This window comes from Macaca fascicularis, chromosome 2, assembly GCF_037993035.2.
Source record: "Macaca fascicularis isolate 582-1 chromosome 2, T2T-MFA8v1.1".
Classification (NCBI taxonomy): domain Eukaryota; kingdom Metazoa; phylum Chordata; class Mammalia; order Primates; family Cercopithecidae; genus Macaca; species Macaca fascicularis.
The window spans coordinates 119,835,914-119,862,081 of record NC_088376.1 but is presented as its reverse complement, the minus strand read 5'-3'; the positions used below and the strand labels follow the sequence as shown (position 1 = coordinate 119,862,081).

The following is a 26,168-nucleotide window of genomic DNA, read 5'->3' as shown; positions in this document are numbered from 1 at the left end:
GGTGGAGAGTTCTATAGATGTCTATTAGGTCTGCTTGCTGCAGAGATGAGTTCAATTCCTGGATATCCTTGTTAACTTTCTGTCTCGTTGATCTGTCTAATGTTGACAGTGGAGTGTTGAAGTCTCCCATTATTATTGTATGGGAGTCTAAGTCTCTTTGTAAGTCTCTAAGGACTTGCTTTATGAATCTGGGTGCTCCTGTATTGGGTGCATATATATTTAGGATAGTTAGCTCTTCCTGTTGAATTGATCCCTTAACCATTATGTAATGGCCTTCTTTGTCTCTTTTGATCTTTGATGGTTTAAAGTCTGTTATATCAGAGACTAGTATTGCAACCCCTGCTTTTTTTTGTTCTCCATTTGCTTGGTAAATCTTCCTCCATCCCTTTATTTTGAGCTTATGTATGTCTCTGCATGTGAGATGGGTCTCCTGAATACGGCAGACTGATGGGTCTTGACTCTTTATCCAGTTTGCCAGTCTGTGTCTTTTAATTGGAGCATTTAGTCCATTTACATTTAAGGTTAAGATTGTTATGTGTGAACTTGATCTTGCCATTATGATATTAACTGGTTATTTTGCTCGTTAGTTGATGCAGTTTCTTCCTAGCCTCGATGGTCTTTACATTTTGGCATGTTTTTGCAATGGCTGGTACCGGTTGTTCCTTTCCATGTTTAGTGCTTCCTTCAGGGTCTCTTGTAAGGCAGGTCTAGTGGTGACAAAATCTCTAAGCATTTGCTTATCTGTAAAGGATTTTATTTCTCCTTCACTTATGAAACTTAGTTTGGCTGGATATGAAATTCTGGGTTTAAAATTCTTTTCCTTAAGAATGTTGAATATTGGCCCCCACTCTCTTCTGGCTTGGAGAGTTTCTGCCGAGAGATCTGCTGTTAGTCTGATGGGCTTCCCTTTGTGGGTAACCCGACCTTTCTCTCTGGCTGCCCTTAAGATTTTTTCCTTCGTTTCAACTTTGGTGAATCTGGCAATTATGTGTCTTGCAGTTGCTCTTCTCGAGGAGTATCTTTGTGGCGTTCTCTGTATTTCCTGGATTTGAATGTTGGCCTGCCGTACTAGGTTGGGGAAGTTCTCCTGGATGATATCCTGAAGAGTGTTTTCCAACTTGGTTCCATTTTCCCCCTCACTTTCGGGCACCCCAATCAGACGTAGATTTGGTCTTTTTACATAATCCCATACTTCTTGCAGGCTTTGTTCATTTCTTTTTCTTCTTTTTTCTTTTGGTTTCTCTTCTCGCTTCATTTCATTCATTTGATCCTCAATCGCTGATACTCTTTCTTCCAGTTGATCGAGTCGGTTACTGAAGCTTGTGCATTTGTCACGTATTTCTCGTGTCATGGTTTTCATCTCTTTCGTTTATGACCTTCTCTGCATTAATTACTCTAGCCATCAATTCTTCCACTTTTTTTTCAAGATTTTTAGTTTCTTTGCGCTGGGTACGTAATTCCTCCTTTAGCTCTGAGAAATTTGATGGACTGAAGCCTTCTTCTCTCATCTCGTCAAAGTCATTCTCCGTCCAGCTTTGATCCGTTGCTGGCGATGAGCTGCGCTCCTTTGCCGGGGGAGATGCGCTCTTATTTTTTGAATTTCCAGCTTTTCTGCCCTGCTTTTTCCCCATCTTTGTGGTTTTATCTGCCTCTGGTCTTTGATGATGGTGATGTACTGATGGGGTTTTGGTGTAGGTGTCCTTCCTGTTTGATAGTTTTCCTTCTAACAGTCAGGACCCTCAGCTGTAGGTCTGTTGGAGATTGCTTGAGGTCCACTCCAGATCCTGTTTGCCTGGGTATCAGCAGCAGAGGCTGCAGAAGATAGAATATTTCTGAACAGCGAGTGTACCTGTCTGATTCTTGCTTTGGAAGCTTCCTCTCAGGGGTGTACTCCACCCTGTGAGGTGTGGGGTGTCAGACTGCCCCTAGTGGGGGATGTCTCCCAGTTAAGCTACTCAGGGGTCAGGGACCCACTTGAGCAGGGAGTCTGTCCCTTCTCAGATCTCAACCTCCGTGTTGGGAGATCCACTGCTCTCTTCAAAGCTGTCAGACAGAGTCGTTTGCGTCTGCAGAGGTTTCGGCTGTGTTTGTTATTGCCCTGTCCCCAGAGGTGGAGTCTACAGAGACAGGCAGGTTTCCTTGAGCTGCTGTGAGCTCCACCCAGCTCGAGCTTCCCAGCAGCTTTGTTTACCTACTTAAGCCTCAGCAATGGCGGGCGCCCCTCCCCCAGCCTCGCTGCTGCCTTGCCGGTAGATCACAGACTGCTGTGCTAGCAATGAGGGAGGCTCCATGGGTGTGGGACCCTCCCGGCCAGGTGTGGGATATGATCTCCTGGTGTGCCTGTTTGCTTAAAGCGCAGTATTGGGGTGGGAGTTACCCAATTTTCCAGGTGTTGTGTGTCTCAGTTCCCCTGGCTAGGAAAAGGGATTCCCTTCCCCCTTGCGCTTCCCAGGTGAGGCAATGCCTCGCCCTGCTTCAGCTCTCGCTGGTCGGGCTGCGGCAGCTGACCAGCACCGATCGTCCGGCACTCCCCAGTGAGATGAACCCAGTACCTCAGTTGAAAATGCAGAAATCACTGGTCTTCTGTGTCACCCGCGCTGGGAGTTGGAGACTGGAGCTGTTCCTATTCGGCCATCTTGCTCCGCCCCCCTCCTTTTTTTTTTTTTAAATTACCTTCTATTGTGCTTTCTTTTCTGATTATATAACATCATTTAAATATTGAGGCCGGGTGCAGTGGTTCACACCTGTAATCCCAGCACTTTGGGAGGCCGAGGCGGGTGGATCACCAGAGGTCAGGAGTTCCAGACCAGCCTGGCCAACATGGCGAAACCCCATCTCTACTAAAAATACAAAAAATTAGCCAGGCGTGGTGGCACGCACCTGTAATCCCGGCTACTTTGGAGGCTGAGGCAGATAGAATTGCTTGAACCCGGGAGGCAGAGGTCACAGTGAGCAGAGATTGTGCCACTGTACTCCAGCCTGGGTGACAGAGTGAGACTCTGTCTCAAAAAAATATATATATATTGAGGCTGGGGCTGGGCGTGGTGGCTCACGCCTGTAATCCCAGCACTTTGAGAAGCAGAGGCAGGCGGATCACTCGAGGTCAGGAGTTTGAGACCAGCCTGGCCAACATGGTGAAACCCTGTCTCTACCAAAAAATGCAAAAATTAGCTGGGCGTAGTGGCGCATACCTGTTGTCCCAGCTACTTGGGAGGCTGAGGCATGAGGATCACTTGAACCCAGGAGGTGGAGGTTGCAGTGAGCCGAGATCATGCCACTGCACTCCAGCCTGGGCAGCAGAGTGAGACCCTATTTCAAAATAAGTAAATAAATAAATATTGAAAAATATAGTGAAGCACATAAAAGAGAGTAAAAGTCACTTGTAATCCTACTTCCCATCACCAAAAAACTTCCATTAATATTTTGGTACATACTCAGGCAATTTTACCTTTTACTATACTTGCATGTGCATTTTTTAAAACAAAATCACTATCACACTGTATATGCTATTTTTTTACTCCCTTTGGTCTTAACGGTATAAAATAACTCTACAATGGAAGAGTATTTTTCATGTCATTTGTAGTTTTCAAAGACTTGATTTTTTTTTTTTTAATAGAGACAAAAATCTCACTATGTTGCCCAGGCTCATCTCAAACTCCTGGCCTCAAGCAGTCCTACCACCGTGGCCTCCCAAAGTGCTGGGATTATAGGCATGAGCTACCACACCTGGATACAGACCTGATTCTTAATGGACTCATATAGCATTTCATCAAAAGAATGTACAGTTATTTAATCACTCTCCTGTTGTTGAACATTTGTTTCTGTTTTTTGATCATTATAGATAACAGTGCTTTCAACATCTTGATCATGTGCATGTCTGTTCTTCTTTCTTTCCTTTGATTATACTCCTAGAAATGGAATTCTGGTCAAAGGGTGTGAATACTAAAGGCCATTGATACAGCAAGGCTTCTGTTATTGATGTGTGTCAGTTTTGGACAGACCTGCTTCTCTGTTTTCACATCTAAATCTAGACTTCTTAACATTTCTCCATCTCTTTTGCCACAGTTTTTCTCTTTGCTGTGATATCCTTCAAAATAGCTCTTCCCAGGGGCCCCTTGGGTTTTCCATGCAAGCCAAGGTGGTGTCTTATCTCCGTATCCACGGTGCCTAATACTACACATTACTTAGGATGTGCTCAAAAATTAGTACTTGCTATTATTATCACTGTTATGACTAGAAAAGGCAGCCATTGCTGCTCCTAAGCTCTCTCCAGGGCCTGGCAGTGGCTGCCAGCCTAGTGATGGGGCCCTGCCCATCTCCTGCAGCTGGGCTACTTCATAATAGAATATGTGTCCCCTCCCCCAGTTGTAGCTCCTCCAGGAAGTATTGCTATGGCAAAGAAGGGTTTCTGGCAACCACAGCCTCTCATTGCTCCATCCTCTGGCCCTTAGATCAGGGAATTATTTTATTCAACCCAGATGCAGCATGAATATATGATAAATTAGTGGTCTCCATTAATGTTCTTTGGATCCACTGTGTTATTTATTCTTACTTGACTTAATGGGGAGACAGTCAATAGAGAAAGGTAGTCCTGCTCTAGAGAATTGTAAAAGTTCTACTTGGTAAAAGTTGTCTAAGGTATATTAGCAAGTAGGGGAAGAAAATTGGGGGAAAGTTCAAAACCACTGTCCCAATTAATAATATACACCCATATTAGTATATGGATAGGAAAAAAAACAGGAACGTCAAATTCTTTTTTTTTTTTTTTTTCTGTTGTCTCTTGGGAATACAATTATAAGATACTTTTGCAGTTCTTTTGTTTATTTTGTGTTCTCCTTTTTTCCCCAATATGTAAGAATTACAAGTGAATAGAAAATAAATAAATGAGATAGAACTATTGATTTTTTTCATTATATATTTCTGTTGTACTTGAATTTTTTAATAATTATGTATTACCTTTGCAACCAGATAAAAATGAATAAGATTAGAAAATCTTCTATGATAAAATACACTACAGAGAGTTTAGCAATGGCCTGAGGGGTTGTCAAGGAAGGCTGCCTAGCAAGGGTGGAGGGATTTGGGTTGGACCTGGAATGGCTCACAGATGATAAGGATGAAAGGGAGATAGCATTTCAGGCTTGAGAAGGGAATATGGGATGACTGATGCCATCTAGATAGAAGTAGTAATAAATAAGTAAGAAATTACCCAAGCATATGTGCTGATTTCCATGTCTGACAACCATGATTTCCTTCTCCGAGCACCTCAAACTTTGTCCCTTGGTCCAAGGCCACATATTTTCTATAACTAGCTTATTTGGCTGACATGGAGATGAGCTTGGGGGTGGATGGCACATGTGTGTTAGGGAAAGCAACCAGAAACCAGACAGTCTTGTGTTGGGTATCCAAGGGAGAGAATACAGTCATGGGTTCTTAGTTTCTCTTTCTGGTTGGGCCAGTAAAGCCCCTTCCTTATCCCTCTTTTCCGCTTATCACTAGAAACAGAAACTAAAAACCATGGCTTCAGGCTGCTAAAAGCCTAAAATAAAACAAACAGAACAACAAAATAAGGCGAGTTGGACAAGCTTGGAGAGTATAGCTGACAAGTTAATCTGTAGTCTATCTCAAAAGGAACTCCTGATTCTCTGCTGTTCTTTACTATTCCTGGAGTAGTAGAATATTACTGTTCTTTATTGTTCCTGGAAGCCACTGCAAATAGTTGATATTGGGCCAGGTGCGGTGGCTCATGCCTGTAATCCTAGCACTTTGGGAGGCCGAGACAGGTGGATTGTCTGAGCTCAGGAGTTCAAGACCAGCCTGGGCAAGATGGTGAAACCCTGTCTCTACTAAAATACAAAAAATCGGCCAGGCTTGGTGGCAGGCGCCTGTAATCCCAGCTACTCAGGAGGCTGAGATCACGAGAATTGCTCAAACCCGGGAGGCGGAGGCTGCAGTGAGCTGAGATCATACCACTTCATTCCAGCCTGGGCAACAAAACAAAACTCTGTCTCCAAAAAAAAAAAGTTGTTGACTGTTGTAATTTAAAGCTTGTCATTTTTTATTTAGTAATAACACTCATTAGTGTAGTATCTATGATGAACCAGGTTCTGCACAAAGTACCTTATGTTCATGGCCTCATATCATCTCTAAAACTCTGCAAGATAGGATTCATCATCACTTACAGGGAGAGATCTGAAGGTTTAAAATTGTGCCCAAGGTCACACAGCTGGTAAGGGCCAGAACTGGGATTCTGAGTGCCTCTCCTGCCGTAGGCTTACCACAAAAAGTCAAAGTTTCATCATTATAAAGCCTGAAGTTTGCCAGGATTTAAAAATAGTCATCAGACTTTTGAGTTGGAGCATCCCACCTCACTGCTGTTCACCTTCTATGGCAGGGAGAGTCATCATTTCCGTTTCAGCTTGTGGAATATTTTGTCATTAACATTCTCATGCAAAAGCCATTTTATGGTGCCCAATGAAGATGATTGGGCTACTGCCCCAAGCCTCTGGAAGCCTTCCTAATTTTGGACTTGTGCTATGCAAATTGCATAGCACACCTAAGCCAAATATTTTCTTCAGCTTTTCATTCATTCTACTCAGAATATCTCCAAGCTACAGAAGGTTTTCTTGTTGTACTGTGTTTTTGAGGTTTGACATTTATTGATTATGAATTAATTGGGTGCCCTTTTACCATGGTTTTAATGGGCATCAATCTGAATCAGATTCTAAATATGTGGTTTTATGTTTATTGTGCCATTTCTAACTCAGTGTTCATTGTCTTTCACATTCGTCAGCTGACTGTGTTTCTTCTTAGTTAATATTTCTTCATTAAAGAAAGTCTGGAAAATAAATCTAGAGAATTAAAAGATGAAAATAAAAATCAGCCAGGTGCAGTGGCTCACACCTGTAATTCCATCACTTTGAGAAGCTGAAACAAGAGGATTGCTTGAGGCCAGGGGTTCAAGACTAGCCCGGGCAATATAGTAAGACCCTGTCTCTACCAAAAAAAAAAAATCAAAAAATTAAAAATAAATAAAATTTTAAAAAGAAAACAAAAATTATCCATAGTCCCATCATCCAGGGGTGTAACCCCTGTTAACGTTTTGTTGTATTTCAAATTGGATCTTCTCTCACTTAACTCTACATGTGAGGTTCTCTCCTTATCATTAAGCTTTTCTCAAAAAGAATGTTTCTTAACAACTGTTTAAGGTTTCCTTTTATTGTTGCAGTGTAATTTGTTTAATCCCTATTGTAGAACATTTTAGGCTGTTTCCAGATCTTTTATAAACAACAGTGTCCTGCTGAGGGCTTTTCTTTCCCTAGGAGTTATCCTAATGGAAGTCCCCCTAGGAGCCATTTGGTCCAGGTAGTTCAGAGAGATGTGTTTGCTGTTTGCTAATGAATGAATGCATGTATAAACAAGCACTAATAGTGGCAGTGCGGTCTGTGGTATGACAATGATAGGTAACTACCATTCCTGCTGACCGAGTGCCAGGGACTTGCCCAAGCCTCTCGTGTACTTTATCTTATCCAATCCTCACTAAAACTTTGTGAGGTACTTATTATTATGCACCTTTTAGAGATGAGGAAACTGAGACCCAGAAAGATGAAAGGTCTCTCAGCCATTGAGTGAACTTGAAGCCATGCCTGTTTTACTCCAAAGCCTATGTTCTTCACCCAAATCCATGTTTTGGAGTCAAACAGTTGCACTCAGTTCCTATTCCAATACTTGTGCCAATCACTTACCACTCTGCTACTCAAATTTCTCATCTGTTAAAAGGGGAAAAATACAAGAACCTGCCCAATGCCTCTCCTAGGATTAGCATGAGGGTCAAATGTGACAGAGACCACACAGCTGGGAAGTGTTACTTCTCACTTATCATTAATTTCTGTAATGAAGCCTCATAGGAGACTCCTCCAGGATGCTGTTGGATAACATTTTCCTGTCCTGGCCATTATTGCTGTACACTTTGGTTTAACCCACCGCAGTGGCAACATAGGAAAGTGTTTTCCTCTTACAGTCCCACCCCAACCTCCAATCCTTGGTAATAAAACATCTGCTACAAAATAGCAATATGGTTAGGATGGTAAGTGTGGAGAATTTCCTTGGCTTGAATACTTTATTGGAGCATGTTATCTGTGGCTGTGGAAAACGGTTTTTGGAACAGGGCGAGGGAGGACCCCGCTGAACAGGCGGCATTAACAAATCAGATCTGTCCCATCATGCCTACCTGCTGGGTTTACATTTCCTCTGACACGTGTAAAGTGCACCTGCCACCCCCCTCCCCCAGCCCCTGACAGTCTCTTTTGCATTTACAGCATCTTTTCCACATATCCAGCTCAGGCATAAACATGAGCACCATTTCCTCAATCTGCATTATCTCTGTTATGGTCATTGTTGTTTTAGCTGCCAGCAATTATGAGATTTCAGTTTTTGACTCATTTGCTAGGCCAGATTCCCTCATGGAAACTCTTGCTTGTCCTGGAATATTTTTCACTCCATTCCCAGCATCCCCACACCCAGGGAGATATATGTATGTGCTTCTGTTTTTATGTGGTCCTGCCCAAGGCCAGGTCCCTCACTTTCAGGTGGGCCTCTCCTAGTTAACCGTGGACCAGTGTTTCTAACCCCAGGAACATTTGGCAGTGTCTGGAGATGTTTTGGTTGTCATAACTGGGCTGGCTGTGCTGCTGGCATCTGGTGGTTAGAGGCCAAAGATGATGCTAAATATCCTACAATGCACAGGAGAGCCTCCCACAATAAAGAATCTGTAGTCCAAAATGTGGTGGCCAGGTTAAGAACTTTCAAACTTTCTACAGGCCAAGAAGTAACCTACAATTCATTTATTTGGGCATGTGTACCCCACCACACTATGAATCTTATCCTAGGGCAATTAGGGTAGGATATTGGTTAAGTATTGGGGCAGAGGGGTTGGCCTGAAATAGACTAGACTTGAATTGTCATTCTGACAGTCACCTTACCGCTGGGTTTTAACTAATAAAGCACCATTCATTGCTGTGCGACCTTCAGCAAAGTTTCACCTTCTTGAGCCTCAAGTTTCCTCATCTGTAAAGGGGGCAGAATCCTTCCCTCTAGAGCTCTCCTCACAGTGCCCAGCACATAGCAAGCATAACATTTAATAATTAAGCAAAAGTTGTTGAGGTCTTACTATGTCAGTTGCTGATGAATCCATCAGCAGGTAGATATGCCTGCCTTCAAGGAGTTTACCTTCTATTGGAAGGAAATAGACATGAAATAAACAAACCTATAAATATAGCACATATTGAATATAGAGAAAAATAGAGAAGGGCAAAGGTGTGTAGATGGACAGTGGCAGGAATGCTGGTAGGGATATGGCTGTTCTTCTCTCTAAAGAGGCATCCTCTTTAGAGATTTTTTTTTTTTCTAGTAGTAGTTGCCTGTTCCTCCCTCAACTCAAGTTCTCTCAATATAGTTTCTCCCAGTGGTACTGATGATGGATTCGGGGTAGCTCATGGTATGTAGTCAGTGCTGTTGTGAACACCCACCCATCACCCAGGTGCTGTCCCCAGCCCAGCCCAGCTGCTGCCCACACACTGGTTTGGTATTATTGTATGATTATCCTTTTTTGTAGACAGGGTCTTGCTACATTGCCCAGGCTGGTATCAAACTCCTAGCCTCAGGTAATCCTCCCATCTAGCCTGCCAAAGTGCTAGACTTATAGGTGTGAGTAACCTCACCTGGAAAAATGGTTGGCATTCTTTATTCCTCCCTTGGGATTCTTCTTTCAACATCCAGTCCCCTTCTGAGTGGTGTAAGAAAAAATGTTTCTTTTAATCCAGCCTAATTAAAGGTGTAAATTTGAAGTTTGATTAGTCAGAGATCAGCCGTTATTCCTAAAGCTGAGCAAATGCATCCTCTCTCACTCCTTAACTAGATTTATATTCCTAGAAGGCAGGAGCTGGATCCCATCTCACTGAAACCTCCCCAAAATGCATGTCTTGCATGCAAACAGTAGATGCAGTCCCCATAGTAGAAAGAGCTCAGGCTCTGTTGGAACCAAACAGATCTGGTTTTGAATCTTAGCCTCCCTCAACCTCAGTTTCCTCCTCAGTAGAATGGGAATAAACCCCCAACTTGCAGGGTGGTTATGAGAATCAGAGAGAATATATCAGAAGTGCTAAGTGTAGGCAAAGCATATAAAAGACCCTCTGTGATATCCCCCATAGTACCCCGAGTCCAGCAATCACTAGGGAAACGCAAAGCAAGAATTCCGTAATGGTAGAGCTCACCTAGTACAGCTTACTGCTCTCCTTTTTCCCATGCCGCAGCAGAAGACAATCTCTAACTCTCTGGGAAATTTTTAAATAAATTAATTAAAATATGCTCAATCTTACCTTCGAAACACAAAACTGAAATTAAGGTGTAGTTGTTTTAACCTATCAGATTGATAATAATACCTTGTTATGAGAATGTGACCAATCTATGAGAGATACGTACCTATCTGAGGAATATAAAGTTGAATAGCCTATTTGGAGGTCAACTTAGTGGTACATCTCAAACATTAAAATGTTCATACTTCTTAGACCAAGGAATTCCACTTAAGGAATTCCTGCCTTTTAGAAGTATCAGCACAAATACACAAAGCATGTTCACTGAGGCACTTTTTGTAATAGCCAGACACTGGAAACAATTTTAATGTCCATCAGTTGTGGATTAATTAAATCAATAGGCCTGTCCAGACTATGGGAGGGATACTAACTGCAGCCATTTTAAAAAATAAGTGAATTTGAGGTAATGGAAATGTTTAAGAACTAGATAGAGTGGTAGTTGTACAACCTCATGAATATACTAAATAGCATTGAATTGTTCACTAAAAAATGGTTAATTGTAGGCTGGGCACAGTGGCTCATGCCTGTAATCCCAGCAGTTTGGGAGGCTGAGGCAGGAGGATCTCTTGAGACCCGAAGTTCAAGACCAACCTGGGAAACACAGCAAGACTCCATGTCTACTAAATTAAAAATAAAAAAATTAGCCAGGCACTTGCTTAGTGGTGGCACTCATCTATAATCTTAGCTACTCAAGAGGCTGAGGTGGGAGCATCACTTGAGCCCAGGAGTTTGAGGTTACAGTGAGCTATGGTTGCACCACTGCACTCCAGCATGGGCAACAGAGCAAGACCCATCTCCAAGAAACAACAACAAAAAAAGTAATTGAGTTATGTAAATTTCACCTAAAGATACTGTAAAGTAGAAAGAGAAAACATTCTCGGCCTGGCGCAGTGGCTCAGGCCTGTAATCCCAGCATGTTGGGAGGCCGAGGCGGGCGGATCACAAGGTAGGAGATCGAGACCAACCTGGCTAACACGATGAAACCCTGTCTCTACTAAAAATACAAAAATATTAGCTGGGCATGGTGGCGGGCGCCTATAGTCTCAGCTACTTGGGAGGCTGAGGCAGGAGAATGGCGTGAACCCAGGAGGCAGAGCTTGCAGTGAGCCGAGATCATGCCACTGCACTCCAGCCTTGGCAACTGTGAGACTCCATCTCAAAAAAAAAAAAAAAAGAAAGAGAAAACATTCAGTTTTCTATGGGTGTTAACGAATGCATGGAAAAACTTTGGAAAGAGCTAGAACAAATTTAACAGTTATTACTTCTAGACTTGGGGAAATGAGGGCATTTGTACTTAATTTTATATACTTTTGTAATGTACGAAAATTTAAAGTTAGCATACATGATTTTCAAATTGGTAGGGGGAGTTTAAAGTTAGCCAAGGACTGAAAATATAACAGGGTAGGAGGTTGATTCTCTCAAGTGAAAGTGGAAACGTTCATTTTGAATTTTTTGTGTGTGTTTTCCTTTCTTTCTACTCTTTAATTCTCAACTCAGCTGCCATCAGAACTGCAAATTGGGTTGAGCAAGTTAATGACTCACTGCACTTGTTTTGACCTTTTAATGCTTGATTCTGAGTGCTGGAGATCTGCGTGCATTTAGTTACTGGTTACTGTTTACAAGGGACTGTTTTTAAGAGATCACAAGGATTTGTAAGATACCATTAGTGAACTGTGTATTTGGTGCAAGTACTTTCTTGACCTGCATAGGGCTGGTCCAGCCATCATGAGCTCGTTAGTGAGCCCAGGAGCTCTCCGCTATTTGTGCCAGCCTAAGGGGCTTGTGTTGCTACTTGCAAACAGAGTGAGCGTCTTGCTTCCAGAAGGCTGTGGTAATACTCTGAAGCTCTTTGGAAGTTTCTTTTTACATTTTTCATTTATTTATTTATATATATATATATTTTTAGAACTGAAACGAGGCCTTGCTATGTTGCCCAGGGTGGTCTCGAACTCCTCAGCTCAAGCGATTCGCCTGCCTTAGCTTCCCAAAGAGCTGGGATTACAGGCATGAGTCACCAAGCCCTGCCTCATTTTTTTCTTTTTTCTTTTTCTTTTTTTTTTTTTTTTAGAGGGAGTCTTGCTCTGTCACCCAGGCTGGAGTACAGTGGTGCAATCTCAGCTTACTGCAATCCCCACCTCACTGGTTCAGGCAATTCTGCCTCAGCCTCCCAAGGAGCTGGGATTACAGGCACCTACCATCACGCCCAGCTACTTTTTTTGTATTTTTAGTAGAGACGGTTTCACCATGTTGTTCAGGCTGGTCTTGAACTCCTGACCTCAGGTGATCTGCCTGCCTTAGCCTCCCAAAGCGCTGGGATTACAGGTGTGAGCCACCATGCCTGGCCATTTTAGACACTTTGGGAGGCCGAGGCGGGGAGATCACGACATCAGGAGATCGAGACCATCCAGGCCGACACAGTGAAATCCCGTCTCTACTAAAAATACAAAAAATCAGCCAGGCGTGGTGGCGGGTGCCTGTAGTCCCAGCTACTCTGTAGGCTGAGGCAGAAGAATGGTGTGAGTGAGCTGAGATCACGCCACTGCACTCCAGCCTGGGCGAGACGCCATCTCAAAAAAAAAAAAAAACAAAAGACATAAAAATTTATAAAGGAGGACAGAAATCACCCATAATGTCAACATGAAAAAACAATAGAATTTTGTGATGTTCCCTTTATATCTTTGCTCATGTGCATTTTTTGCATAACTATAAAATGTTCACATATAGATTTTTAATCCTGATTTTATTTTAGGCTACATAGAAGGGATGTTTACATTTTAAATTATCTCTGAATTGTCTAGATAATATTCCATCCAGCAGGGAATTATAATTTTTTTTTTCCTGAGATAGAGTCTCACTGTTGTCACCCAGACTGGAGTGCAGTGGCACGATCTCGGCTCACTGCAACCTCCACCTCCCGGGTTCAAGCGATTCTCCTGCCTCAGCCTCCTGAGTAGCTGAGATTACAGGCACATGCCACCACGCCCCGGCTAATTTTTGTACTTTTAGTAGAGACAGGGTTTCACCATGTTGGCCAGGCTGGTGTCAAACTGCTGACCTCAGGTGATCCACCCGCCTCGGCTTCCCAAAGTGCTAGGATTGCAGGCGTGAGCCACCGTGCCCAGCCAATTATAACTTATTTAACAATGCCCTTATGTTGAATAGTTCTTTTTAAAATTTTTCTTTACTTTCTGGAATTTTGTTGAATCTCAAAATAATTGGGAACTACCTTAGAATGCCTTTGTGATGAAGGCTCATATGTCATATGCAAATTCAGTTCCTGACCTCAGGAAGTTTTTAGTTAAGAGCAGGTGACCAATAATTATAAATCAAGTGTGATCATTGCTATATAAGAGGTATGTCTAAATTGCTCTGGGGTAGGAGGATGGGAGAATATTGGTAAAGACTTCTTAGAGGAGGTGCTGTTTGAGTTACATCCTTATATCCTGAGGGCAGTTAGGAGTTAGCCAGCCATGGCCAGGCGCGGTGGCTCACACCTGTAATCCCAGCATTTTGGGAGGCCGAGGCGGGTAGATCACGAGGTCAGGAGATCGAGACCATCCTGGCTAACACGGTGAAACCCTGTGTCTACTAAAAATACAAAAAATTAGCTGGGCATGGTGGCGGGCGCCTGTAGTCCCAGCTATTCAGAAGGCTGAGGCAAGAGAATGGCGTGAACCCAGGAGGTGGAGCTTGCAGTGAGCCGAGATCGCACCACTGCACTCCAGCCTGGGCGACAAAGCGAGACTCTGTCTCAGAAAAAAAAAAAAAAAAAAAAGAGCCAGTTTGAAGTGATGGAAACACATTCCAGGAAGAGAAGATTGCTTGAAGGGAGTACAGAGGGATGGCAAAGCATGACGTATTTAGGGAATGACAGATAGCCTAGTATGGTTGGAGAAATGGAGGCTCATGGATGAGTGGCAGGATGGGATCCTAAATATGGAGACTGTGGTCAGATTACAAGAGACTTTCTGTGCCAAGCTGAGGAGTTGAAACTTCACGCGGAAGGCCACAGAGAGCCATGGGGGGGGGAACACTTCCTAAATAAGAATGTGGTTTTGGAGCACAGCAACCTCATTGCTTTGGCAGTCTCCAATAAGTGTAATGAAATCTTCTAGTATGAAGACTGAAAATGATGCACTCAGCTTTCTTCCGGATCATTTGTATTTGTCATGAAAAGCATTTTGGTAGCATGTTTAAGTCACAAAGGTGGACTTCAGATGGTTAGACGGCCCCGGAGTCTACCGGGGCCTCTTTGGGAAATAGGAAAATACCTCAGGGACAGGAATCATGTGCTGCGAAGATGGTATTTAGTATGTATATTAGTCAGGACTTTTCAAGTTGATGGAACCCCAACTGAGATAATAGAAAGGGAAATGTCTTTCTATATGTAACGAAAATGTCTAAGGGTGGTTCTTCTTCTTTCCGGTTTCAGGCACAGTGGGATCCAGAGGCTCAAGCAGTATTGGTAAAGCTTGCTCCCTTCCTGCCTCCACTGGTCACTCCATCCTTCATTCTAGGTCCCTTTATTCTCTCCTGTAGCAGACAGATGCTTCTGCTTAACCAGGGAGAGTTGCTGCTGGAAGCCCCTACTTGTGTTATCTCTTGAACTCACAATCTCAAAGGAATACTCTTTCCTCCTTTCTCCCATAAATCATGTGAGAAATTTCAGGGAATCACATGCCCATCCCTGAACCAGGATGGTGGAATACTCTGTTGGTCAGGTCTGGGGGAGCCCACCAAAACTATATGTAATAGGATACCCAAAGTTAGTGGGATTCTATTTATAGAAGGAGGAGAGTAGGAGTACTAGCCAAATGTTTAAATAAATAAAGGTCATCCACTATTGTTATCTCTTGTTCTTCTAAAGAGGGGAGATGTTCACTGGAAAAAAGTAGAGCTCATCACGTATCCAAGAACTGCCTTCATGCGTGAGTTTGGCCTGATATGTGCTTGCACTGTAGTCCACTTGGTATCCAGGTCGCACAGAACGGATACTCCCAGCGCATGTTCCAAAGCAGCCCCCTGTCCAATTTTCCTTAGCACGTAGGCTCAAGACAATGCCCCACTTCCCAAAGGCCTTGTGGCAATGTCCTCTTTTTCTTTCACATGTATGATTTATGTTCTGTCAACGACAGGAAACTGCTCAAAGATCCACCCAGTCCTGCCGCTGCCCCCGTGATGGTTTGTTTTTCTCATTGTTTAGCGCTCCATTAGCTTCCGCAGTGAGAGCCGCCCTGACATCCTCGCCCCCCGACCCTGGTCCAGAAATGCCGCCCCCTCAAGCACGAAACGGAGAGATAGCAAGCTGTGGAGTGAGACCTTCGATGTGTGCGTCAATCAGATGCTTACATCCAAGGAAATCAAACGTCAGGAGGTAGGCTCCGGGCCCAAACTCCATGTTGGCTGTGTGTCTGCAACAAAGGTGCATTGCAGGCGTCAGCCGTGCTGGAGTTTGCGCCTTAGTCTCCAAATCAATTCTTCATTGCATTTGTAGAAGGACAAACGGGAGTGTCTGACCTTGGGGAAGGAACTGAGAAACCAGAAACCAGCTGGGAGGGTGTGGCCCCCACTTTAAAAAGAAACTGATGTGAAAATGTGAATTTACAAGAAGATGAAACCAAATGTCTATTTAGGATTCTGAAGTTCACAGAAATAATCATTTTAGTTATATTTTGATAGCAACTTCTAGACTATTTTAAAATATTCAGTTTCCATAACTTTGATTCAGCTTTGTGGAAAACTTCCTTTCTATAGAATCCAGTTAATTTCATTCCCTGTAAGTTTTCTGTATCAATTGCCCTAAATGGCTCTGATAATATTACCCTGTATAGAAGAGCTTGTCTAAGTGCTTGTGCCAGGCTGTGCTGAGAACTTCATGTGTGCATCATCGGATGAGATCCTTGGAGTATCCAGCCCAGGGTTGTGCCTCCACCTGCTTTGTCCTCAGTTTACCAAGCAGCCCCAGGTGGAGGGAGCTTTCAAAGCCTGACCACTTTTTCCCTATATCCTGAAACACAGTAGACCCTGAAATATAATTACAAACTTGTAGTCCTTTAATAATGTAATGTTTGCTGACAGTTTGACTTCCCAGATGGAAGTGAAAGAGTGTTCTGCGCGTCATAGCTCTTTAGTATGATGGCTTAATGGAGCCAAATTAGAAACGGTCCATTTACATTACATACTCTTCCACACAGCCAGCTCCTATAATTTTATTTTTTGTACCTGTGGGACTGAGAGGTAATTTAGAATGAATTAACTTTACCAGATTGTATTTGGAGTGATAAAATGTTGGATTCTTCCTACAGTATCAGCCTAAAGGCATTGGATAATACAAATAAAACTTTCTGCTGAGATTCGCCTTCTGTCGAGTGGAAGAAAAAGTGAGGATGGCCCAGTTAATAATACTGCCACATCCATTATCTAGAACAGCCTCTGAATCACTTCTTATGATTGCCTCTCACAACAAGGGTACCAAATCCATGCTCACGCTAATTATTTTACCTAAAATAGTTCCCTCTTGTTTGACTGCATCAAAGTTCTCTAACATGAAGATGACTTTTTGAATTAGAAATGTGTGGAAACTTTCTCCCACAAACAGAGAAGCACAATATGCAGTAGTTTTGCAGTATCTTTTCATTGCAGGGTTAAGCATAGATGCATTTGCTTCAGGTTAATGTAACTTAAAATACTTAAATATGTAAATTTGGGGTTTTGAGTGGTGGAGCCAGCACTCTTTGAATATGGTCTTGTAAATGAAGGGAGAATTCAGTAAATATGTTTATCTTTCCTTGCAGGCCATCTTTGAGCTTTCCCAAGGAGAAGAAGACTTGATAGAAGACTTGAAATTAGCAAAAAAGGTAAATTTAAATCCAGTCATTTGAGTCAAGTCACTTTTTTTTCTTGACTAATTTCACAACCCTAAAGTGGTGCTTCATGAGAACTCCTTTTATGACTAAGACTGGTCTGCTACCACACACCAAGCAGTGGGGAAGGTGCTTCAAAACCAGAGGGCAGAATAGCTCTCCAGACCTGGCACCTTTAGGCATTTACCTCTGCATGTCTCTAATGCATGTCAAAGAATACTTCAGCCCAAATCAGAAAGTGTCCATGGAGGCCTCGCTTTATGTATGTTTCGTTGTCCTAGAAGTCTCATATGTACGAGTCTTTGCCCATGGGAGAGAATGTGTGCTTGTCTGAAACTTGAACTGAGTCTTAGAAATAAAGCCATTTGAATCTTAAAAGCAAATAAAGTGAAATGAGGCAATTGCATACTATCATATAAGCCGGGGTCTTTTATATAGGAATTTGTTTTCTAATCAACATTTTGTGTGGGGAGGAGGAGGACAACAAACCTTCCTCAAAAATGTTTTCATTCCAGTGGCACAGCCCCCCTACTCCATGGCTTGGAGGCTAAAACCAGACTCCTTCATCTGATATTCACAACCTCCTCAAAGAATCACAGGGTTGGAAGGATACCTTCCTTCTTTTAAGGGTTTTTAGTCTTTCTGCTAAGATGAAATTCCATCTCTAGCATTCCTGAGAGACGGCCACCCAAGCTTTGCTTGGACACAGCTAAGAAACTGAGTTTTAGGCAGGGCTGGAGGAGGAGATCAGAGAGGACAAAGAAGTTATTTCACTGTGAGAGTTATCATGCTGGTCATACGTGTAATTTCCCTTTCCTGCATGAAGATTTGCCAAACTCAAGCACCTTCAGATGTTTCCCGGCCATCCTTTTCCTCATGGTGGCCCTACCGTCCTACAAACTTTTCTCGTTCCTTTCAACCGTTCATATCCACCCATCCTTCAGGAACCAGCTCAAATCTCAGTTTATTCTTACATAACATTTATTGCCTCCTTCTCTGTACCAAGCAGCTCATCTTCAAAACTTTCCTTGGCCACTCCAGTTTTAATTCTCTGACCCTCTAGAGCAGTTTTGATTTGATGGCTTTTTGCTGTCATGTGACATCAGTCTTGATGTGAATCTTTAAATTTTAAACATAAGCCGGGTCCGGTGGCTCACACCTATAATCCCAACACTTTGGGAAGCTGAGGCGGGTGGATCACTTAAGGTCAGGAGTTCAAGACCAGCCTGGCCAGCGTGGTGAAACCCCATCTCTACTAAAAAATACAAAACTTAGGCCGGGCATGGTGGCTCACGCCTGTAATCCCAGCACTTTGGCAGGCCGAGGTCGGCAGATCACGAAGTCAGGAGATCGAGACCATCCTGGCCAACATGGTGAAACCCTGTCTCTACTAAAAGTACAAAAATTAGCTGGGTGTGGTGGCGTGCACCTGTAGTCCCAGCTACTCAGGAGGCTGAAGCAGGGAATTGCTTGAACCCGGGAGGCAGAGGTTGCAGTGAGCCAAGATCCACTGCACTCTAGCCTGGCGACAGAGCAAGACTCCGTCTCAAAAGAAAAAAAAAAAAATTAGCCAGGCGTGGTGGCAGGCACCCATAATCCCAGCTACTCAGGAGGTTGAGGCAGGAGAATCACTTGAACTCAGGAGACAGAGGTTGCAGTGAGCTGAGATCATGCCACTACACTCCAGCCTGGGTGACAGAGCAAGACTCCATCTCAAAAAAAAAAAAAAAAGAAAAAAATTCTTTTTTAAACATAGATTTAGTTTTCCATGAGATTGGAAACTAAAATATAAAACTAGAAAATATTTTAGTTTTTCTTATCTTCCCCATTAGCTTTATAAAATTCCTTGAAGGTAGGAGACTTCTAAGTCTTTGTATTCTACTTCAGTGCCCTGTGTATAACTGTGTATTCTTGTTGTTTAATTTTCTCTAATAAGAGGTGATAGGATTAGCAGAGGTTTTGCTCTCTTCATTCAAATCAGTAGTAAAGGATACCAATCACTGTTTCTTTCCTCTTTTTATTTATTTTAAATATGTACTAATTTAAAAAAAGAATCTGCTGGTAGCTAGTTTTGAATAAAGTGGGATTTTTTTTTAAAAGGCAGGATCTTGATTTTGAAAACATATTAACAGTCAAATCTGTTCTATACCTAGGATTTGTGCTCTTTCCTAGATACATGATATACTGGAATAAAAAAGCTTTTGAAAAATCTGCTTTGGTTTCTCAACCACAAAGGCTCAAGGCAGTGCTGGTTTCTCCTCTCCTCCAGCCACACCTGTCTGCTGTTCCTGCAGCTTTATGGGAGAAGTTGTTGTTAGAGAGCCAGAAGTTTTGTTATTGGATAGGACCTATCAGGAGTTACTTACATGAACAATGTACTTCCTCTGATTTTAAACATTTGCTTCCATCTCTTGCCATTTTTGTGCAGGCCTATCATGACCCCATGCTGAAACTCTCCATAATGACAGAACAAGAGTTGAATCAAATTTTTGGAACACTGGACTCTCTAATCCCTCTACATGAAGGTATAATTTTGTTCCCAGGATGAGTTGTGACTTGTAGCCTTAATTGAGTTGTCTTATTAATGAGTGAGTGATTATGAAATGCCTGCAATGTGAATAACCTACTTCCAGCCCTGTTCATATTTGATTGCCTAACAAATAAGCATCTGTTTGTTTTTTGCCAGAGCTCCTTAGTCAGCTTCGAGATGTTCGGAAGCCTGATGGCTCGACTGAACATGTTGGTCCCATCCTCGTGGGCTGGGTAAGAAAGTTCTCTGGTCTTTATTGAAGATAAATTTCAAAAATATAGATGGGAGTTTCATTTTAGCTAGACTTTTTTTTTTTTTTTAATACAAATACTGGTTTCGCATCAGAAAAAAAAAGCAAGTTCCTAGTAAAATTGTAATTATATTTAAACTTTGTATCTTTAAAGCATGAAAACAGTTTTTTTCTTGTTACAAATTTACTGCATTTAAAAGTAACAGGGCCTTTTGCAACAAAATAAGTAAAGGTACACATGAAACTATTACTAGTCTCGTATCAAATGAAGTAAAACTAGTTAATATTCTATCAGGCCAATTGCTAGTATAATATAGTCCAATAAAAATTTAGTGACTTATCCACTACCAAAAAAAAAAAAAAAAAAAACTTTTCAGGCCATAAAAAAAATCTCGCCGGGCGCGGTGGCTCAAGCCTGTAATCCCAGCACTTTGGGAGGCCGAGACGGGTGGATCACAAGGTCAGGAGATCGAGACCATCCTGGCTAACACAGTGAAACCCCGTCTCTACTAAAAAATACAAAAAACTAGCCGGGTGAGTTGGCGGGCGCCTGTAGTCCCAGCTACTCGGGAGGCTGAGGCAGGAGAATGGCGTAAACCCGGGAGGCGGAGCTTGTAGTGAGCTGAGATCCGGCCACTGCACTCCAGCCCGGGTGACAGAGCGAGACTCCGTCTCAAAAAAAAAAAAAAAAAAAAAAAAAAAAAAAAAAAAATCTCATCGTCAAAATGTAGTTTTATAAACAAGATAATAAGTAAAGGTTGCTAATGTTTAGATATAAAAAAAAACTTTTCAGGCCATAAAAAAATCTCATGGTCAAAACGTAGTTTTATAAACAAGATAATAAGTAAAGGTTGCTAATGTTTAGGATATATACCATGCTAAGTAATTTATAGGAGAGCTGGGTATTATGGTGACCTTCATCCCAACACAATCCATTCCTTTTCGTAATTAAATAAAAAGAAAGAAGCTGTGATCTTAGATTAGGAGTCATAAATTTATGATCCTAGGGCTGGATTTGTATTGTGTACATAAAGTTGTTTGTTTGGTTAACTTATGCTAGACAAGGCGTGTGCTCTATTTTGCCTCAGTCCCCACCACTCCCTGTTCTATACATTTACGTTTCCTTCTGTGAGTACTTAAATGTTCCACCCCAGTTCCAGGTGTTTTTCATCTGTTATGAAGCAGATAATGAGAGGAGATTACTTTGCTGACTTCTTCCAGGCAAGATTAGGTCTCTCATCACTCTGTTGCACACAGTATTCTAGAAAAATAGGCAGGAAGTACCACAACAGCTAATATTAGAGATCATTTCACTGTTTGGAGAGTGTTGTGAAGGTTATAAATCCTACTGTTGCTATGTGAGTTCTCTTTATTCAGTTACATCTGCATTTTAATCTTCCTAAAACCTTTCGGTTCACATGCCTTGATAATACATAGATGTGCAGAAAGTTTTAACATTGATCTTTTAACTTTATGTTTCTCAGTGACTGCCTTGATCAAGATACTTGATGAGAGTTTCATGACTTAGGTAGCTTTAGTTCAGGAGTCAATTTTAGCACCAAGGCTGAAATATCCCAAGGGATCTGAAAGGCAAGTAATGGTCTAAGATGAATAATTTAGAAAATATGCCTTAATATTTCAAGAGAGATCATTCATCTTATATTTTTGACTTTCATTTTATTATGAGCCATGGTAGATGTCTTAACTTCTTTAGCCCACAAAGAAATTTCTCCAAAGAGAGCCAGCCAACTGGAGACAGAGACAGAGAAGGTATAATGAGCAGAGAGTCTGCCTCAATATCTCTTAAACTTCCTGAGTCTGTGGAGTGTTTTGATACGGGGGTAAAAGGAGCAGTTAGGTCGCACTCCAGAATTTGTAGGATAACTCCTCTGCTTTTGATGAGACAGCAGTACAGGACTACATGGTTTCCTTAAGCATCATATGCAAATTGTCAATTTATGCCAGAAGCAAAATTGTAGGACTTTGCCTTGTTATTAACTTTTTGCTGAAATAAACATTTGTCATGTTTATTAGAAAATTGGTGTGATCTGGGAACAGCTTTGCAGTCCTTTTCTGTACATACCCAAAGGAAGTGTGACCATGCTGGCCCATTGCTATCTGGACGCTTCAGGCATCAAATGAGGACTTGGATCTTGAAGAGCAGCCTAAAATTAAACAACTGGCCCGTTGTTGCCAGACTTCATGAGAAATGGCCCTTATTTATCAGGCCCGACGAGCTGTTAAATGTTTTCCTCTTTTAACTGCAGATGTGTCCGTGTGAGTGGGAACAGTAAACCTAGGGGTACATATGTTTGAGTTCTTGTATTTTTAACAGAACAAAATAAACATCTTAGTGGACTTTGGATGAGAAAAGTCAGAGCCCATTCGACCCATGAAAAATTGATTTATTTTCCTCGCAAAGGAAAAAAGTGAGGGGGGAAAAATCCTTTTAAACAAGTGAGCCTTCCAAGTGGGACAGCCCTGGCAAGTCCTTTTGACCTTAGAATGAATCAATTACTTTTACTTTGAAGACCTTAAACAGAGTGGTTGCTTTTTTTCAGGGAACTACCCCGGTTACTGAGAATCAGTGTCCCCCCCTCCCTAGTGGGTCAGCCTGTTTGAGTAAGCCTTCTCTAGCATAAAGAAACAACCTCCAAGTGACTTATCTCCATGCCAACGTTTTTTCAATGATAAAATACTTTATCAGCTCTCCAAGGCAGAAAGTTCTCATGTTAATTTGATGTCTCATTAAATTTTAATTCCTAAGAAACAGCCAGGGTACATGGAAGCAAAAAAAAAAAAAAAAAAAAAGATTTGTTCACAATATTAGGGGGATAATAGAACTTCTTTAAAAAGTGAGTTTCCCTTATAAATTATTGATAGTCTATTTAATAAAGAGATGGCAAATAGTTCAGAACTCTAAGGTAAAGGGGAAGCAAGAAGAAGTGTCAGACTCTAGTTTTGTCTCCAGCTGAGCAAGTAGCTTCGGTTCTCTAAACGACAGTTTCTTCAATAAGAATATTCTAGGGCCCAAGCACGGTGGCTCATGTCTGTAATCCCAGCACTTTGGGAGCCTGAAGTGGGTGGATTGCTTGAGCCCAGGAGTAGGAGACCAGCCTGGGCAAAATGGCGAAACCCTGTCTCTACAAAAAAAATATTAGCTGGCATGGTGGTGTGTGCCTGTAGCCCTAGTTACTTGAGAGGCTGAGGAGGGAGAACTGCTTGAGCCTGGGAAGAAGAGGCTGCAGTGAGTCGTGATCATGCCACTGCTCTCCAGCCTGACTGACAAAGCGAGACCTTGTCTCAAAAACAAAGAACTTCTTGGAACAAGTAATAATAGCTAGTACTTACTGATTCTTAATCAGAAGCCAAGCTCCATGCTACACTTTTTGTATGCTTTACCTCATTAAGGAGAGAGGGACATTAATATATACGTTTTGTAGGTGGAGACACTGAGGCTTGGAAGAGTCACTAACAGCTGTGTGAGTTAGGCTTTGAATCTGATTCTCCCTATTTCTGAGTCTGTCCTTTTTTCCAAGACAGAGTCTCGCTCTGTCGCCAAGGCTGGAGTGCAGTGACGCAATCTCAGCTCATTGCAACCTTTGCCTCCTGGGTTCAAGTGATTCTTGTGACTCAGCCTCCCAAGTAGCTGGGATTACAGGCATGCACCACTATGCCCAGCTAATTTTTATATATTTTAATAAAGACAGGATTTTGCCATGTTGCCCAGGCTGGCCTCAAACTCCTGACCTCGAGTGATCCACCCGCCTCAGCCTCCCAAAGTAATGTGATTACAGGCGTGAGCCACCACACCCTGCCTAGTCTCTAACTGCATTTTCACCTCTCACATTCTGAATGATTGTCTGTATTTTGAGAACCAGATCTGGTACATTCTTCACCCTGTGTAGTTAAAGATCACTTGGGGCCTTTCCTAGCTGGTGACTGAACCAGATAGCCTTTCAGGTCATGCCCAGGAAATGAGCACCCTGTCAGGTGAGAGCACAGGACCAGAGCCCCATTTGGTTGCCATGGTAGCAGGGCAGCAGGATCACAGGGAGCAGTGACCCATTGGACAGCGAGCAGCAGTGTGGTCAAGGTTCCTCACTAGTTTACATCCGATGGTTACTGCTGATTTGTTTCTTCTAATGAAAACATTGGGCATTTCCAGATCTTTTTAAAAGGTGAGGAAGTGGAAATTAAATGAAGAGGGCCTGAGGCCCTTTTTAATTAACTCTGAAAATCTAAGTTACAAGCCACAGTACCACGTCTGGGTTCAGTGTGTGTGTGTGTGTGTGTGTGTGTGTGTGTGTGCGCGCGCGCGCGCATGTATAAGTACCAATTATCATTACTTTAAAATAATAGCTAGTATTTACACAAATATAAGGTTGAGGGAAAAAATTTCTGCAACTCTTTAACGTAAGTAGAGAATTTTAATAACAGGTAAGGAAGGTAGACATTTCCAAGGAATGTTAAGCTCAATAGTGAGCTTGTAAAATATTACTTTCCTGGTATCCTTTTTTTGCTTTCAGTCACTGAGGAAATAATTTCAATAAGAGGTGTAAAAGCAGCAGCAGAGTATTTGAAGTTTCAGATGCTGCCATACTTTATTTATTTATTTATTTATTTTTGAGACAGAGTCTCGCTCTGTTGCCCAGGCTAGAGTGCAGTAGCGCGATATTGGCTCACTGCAACCTCTGCCTCCTGGGTTCAAGTGATTCTCCTGCCTCAGCCTCCTGAGTAGCTGGGATTACAGGTGTGTGCCACCATGCCTGGCTAATTTTTGTATTTTTAGTAGAGACAGGGTTTCACTATGCTGGCCAGCCTGGTCTCAAACTCCTGACCTCGTGATCCACCCACCCCAGCCTCCCAGTGTGCTGGGATTACAGGCATGAACCACTGAGCCTGGCCGCCATACTTTATTTTTAAGCAATATTCCCAAACCATCAAATATTACCTAATCTTGTAATCCATTAAACATACATTTATTTGTTCATTCAGAACAGAGTGTCTGCCATATAGTAGGCCCAATGCAAAGTAGTGAGGATACAGAAATGAAAGACACTCTTTTGCCAGTGTCTTGCACTGAATCCCTCTAAAGAGCAGGTGTTACAGGGAATAGGGCTTCTTAGTACAAGAGAGAGAAACAAAAGCAGTTAGGCCATTGGCTGCATTTGATTGCTTCTGGCAACTCTCTGGAGGCTGATAGCTCCTAGATTAGAATGCCAAGGCAGAAAAAGTGGATGAGAAGCCTTTTCCGTTGAGTCTCTGACATGGTGTTTGCACAGTGTGAATGATGGAATATGTCAGAGAAATGAGCATTTTGCTGGAATGAAGGCAGTGAAGGTTAAATGTTCCAAAGTCTTTAAGTTTAAATTGTTCATGACATAGTATTGTGATGTTAACTGTTAGTGATAGCCAAAACTTGTTTCTGACCTGTTAGAACTAGTTTAAAAGATTTTTATGAATGCTTTCTGCATCTGATTTTTTAGTAATCATACTTTTGCTTTAACTTCTTGAGGCTCTTTATAATTGGGTGCCTTGGAATCAGGTAATCATAAACTAATGTTGACTAATATAGGTATTTGAGCCATGCAAAGGGCTGGGCTATGGAGTATGACCCTTTGCCTCCTTTTTGTGCCACTAAGTCTTCTAGATGAGTTTCTTATTAATAATTTCAAATGAAATCCTATGTTTTTTAAAATAAATTAGGAGGCTTTTACGTGACTGGATATCTTTGGAAGGTTAGGAAAATTCTGAACTGTATGTACATGCGGTAATTTCACTTCTTTTGTTTCTAGTTTAGTGTATTAATCTGTTCTCGCACTACTATAAAGAAATACCTGAAACTGGGTAATTTATAAAGAAAAGAGGTTTAACTGGCTCATGTTTTTGCAAGCTGTACAGGAAGCATGGCTTGCGGGGACCTCGGGAAACTTTCAGTCATGTCAGAAGCAGAAGCAGGCATGTCTTACATGGCCAGAACAGGAGGAGGAGAGCAGCGGGGCGGGGGGTGCTACACACTTTTAAACAACCATATCTCCTGAGAACTCACTCACTATCACAAAAACAGCAAGAGGAAATCTGTCCCCATGATTCAATCACCTCCCTGCAGTTCCCTCCTCCAACACTGGGGATTACAATTCGACATGAGATTTGGG

General features: G+C 42.2%; 1 protein-coding gene and 1 long non-coding RNA gene across 25 annotated transcripts in view; one reads left to right on the top strand and one right to left on the bottom strand.

The window, feature by feature from the left end:
• Positions 1-2,652, bottom strand: part of LOC123571817 (uncharacterized) — a 29,358-nt gene extending 26,706 nt beyond the window's left edge. For all 3 annotated transcript variants that reach the window (XR_010585150.2, XR_006696062.3, XR_012431285.1), the window contains exon 1: positions 2,553-2,652. This is a non-coding gene — a long non-coding RNA (uncharacterized lncRNA). The remainder of the gene's footprint in view (positions 1-2,552) is intronic.
• ARHGEF3 (Rho guanine nucleotide exchange factor 3) overlaps positions 1-26,168 on the top strand; it is a 347,163-nt gene that overhangs the window by 302,969 nt on the left and 18,026 nt on the right. For 13 of the 22 annotated variants that reach the window (XM_074032546.1, XM_074032549.1, XM_005547439.5 and 10 more), the window contains 4 exons: positions 15,571-15,741; positions 17,162-17,224; positions 19,659-19,755; positions 19,917-19,993. In XM_074032546.1, coding sequence (XP_073888647.1) covers positions 15,571-15,741; positions 17,162-17,224; positions 19,659-19,755; positions 19,917-19,993 — 408 coding nt within the window. Of the gene's footprint in view, positions 1-14,799; positions 14,833-15,570; positions 15,742-17,161; positions 17,225-19,658; positions 19,756-19,916; positions 19,994-26,168 lie in introns of all 22 variants that reach the window. The other 9 variants (XM_045386029.3, XM_045386025.3, XM_065540803.2 and 6 more) reach the window with 1 other exon arrangement.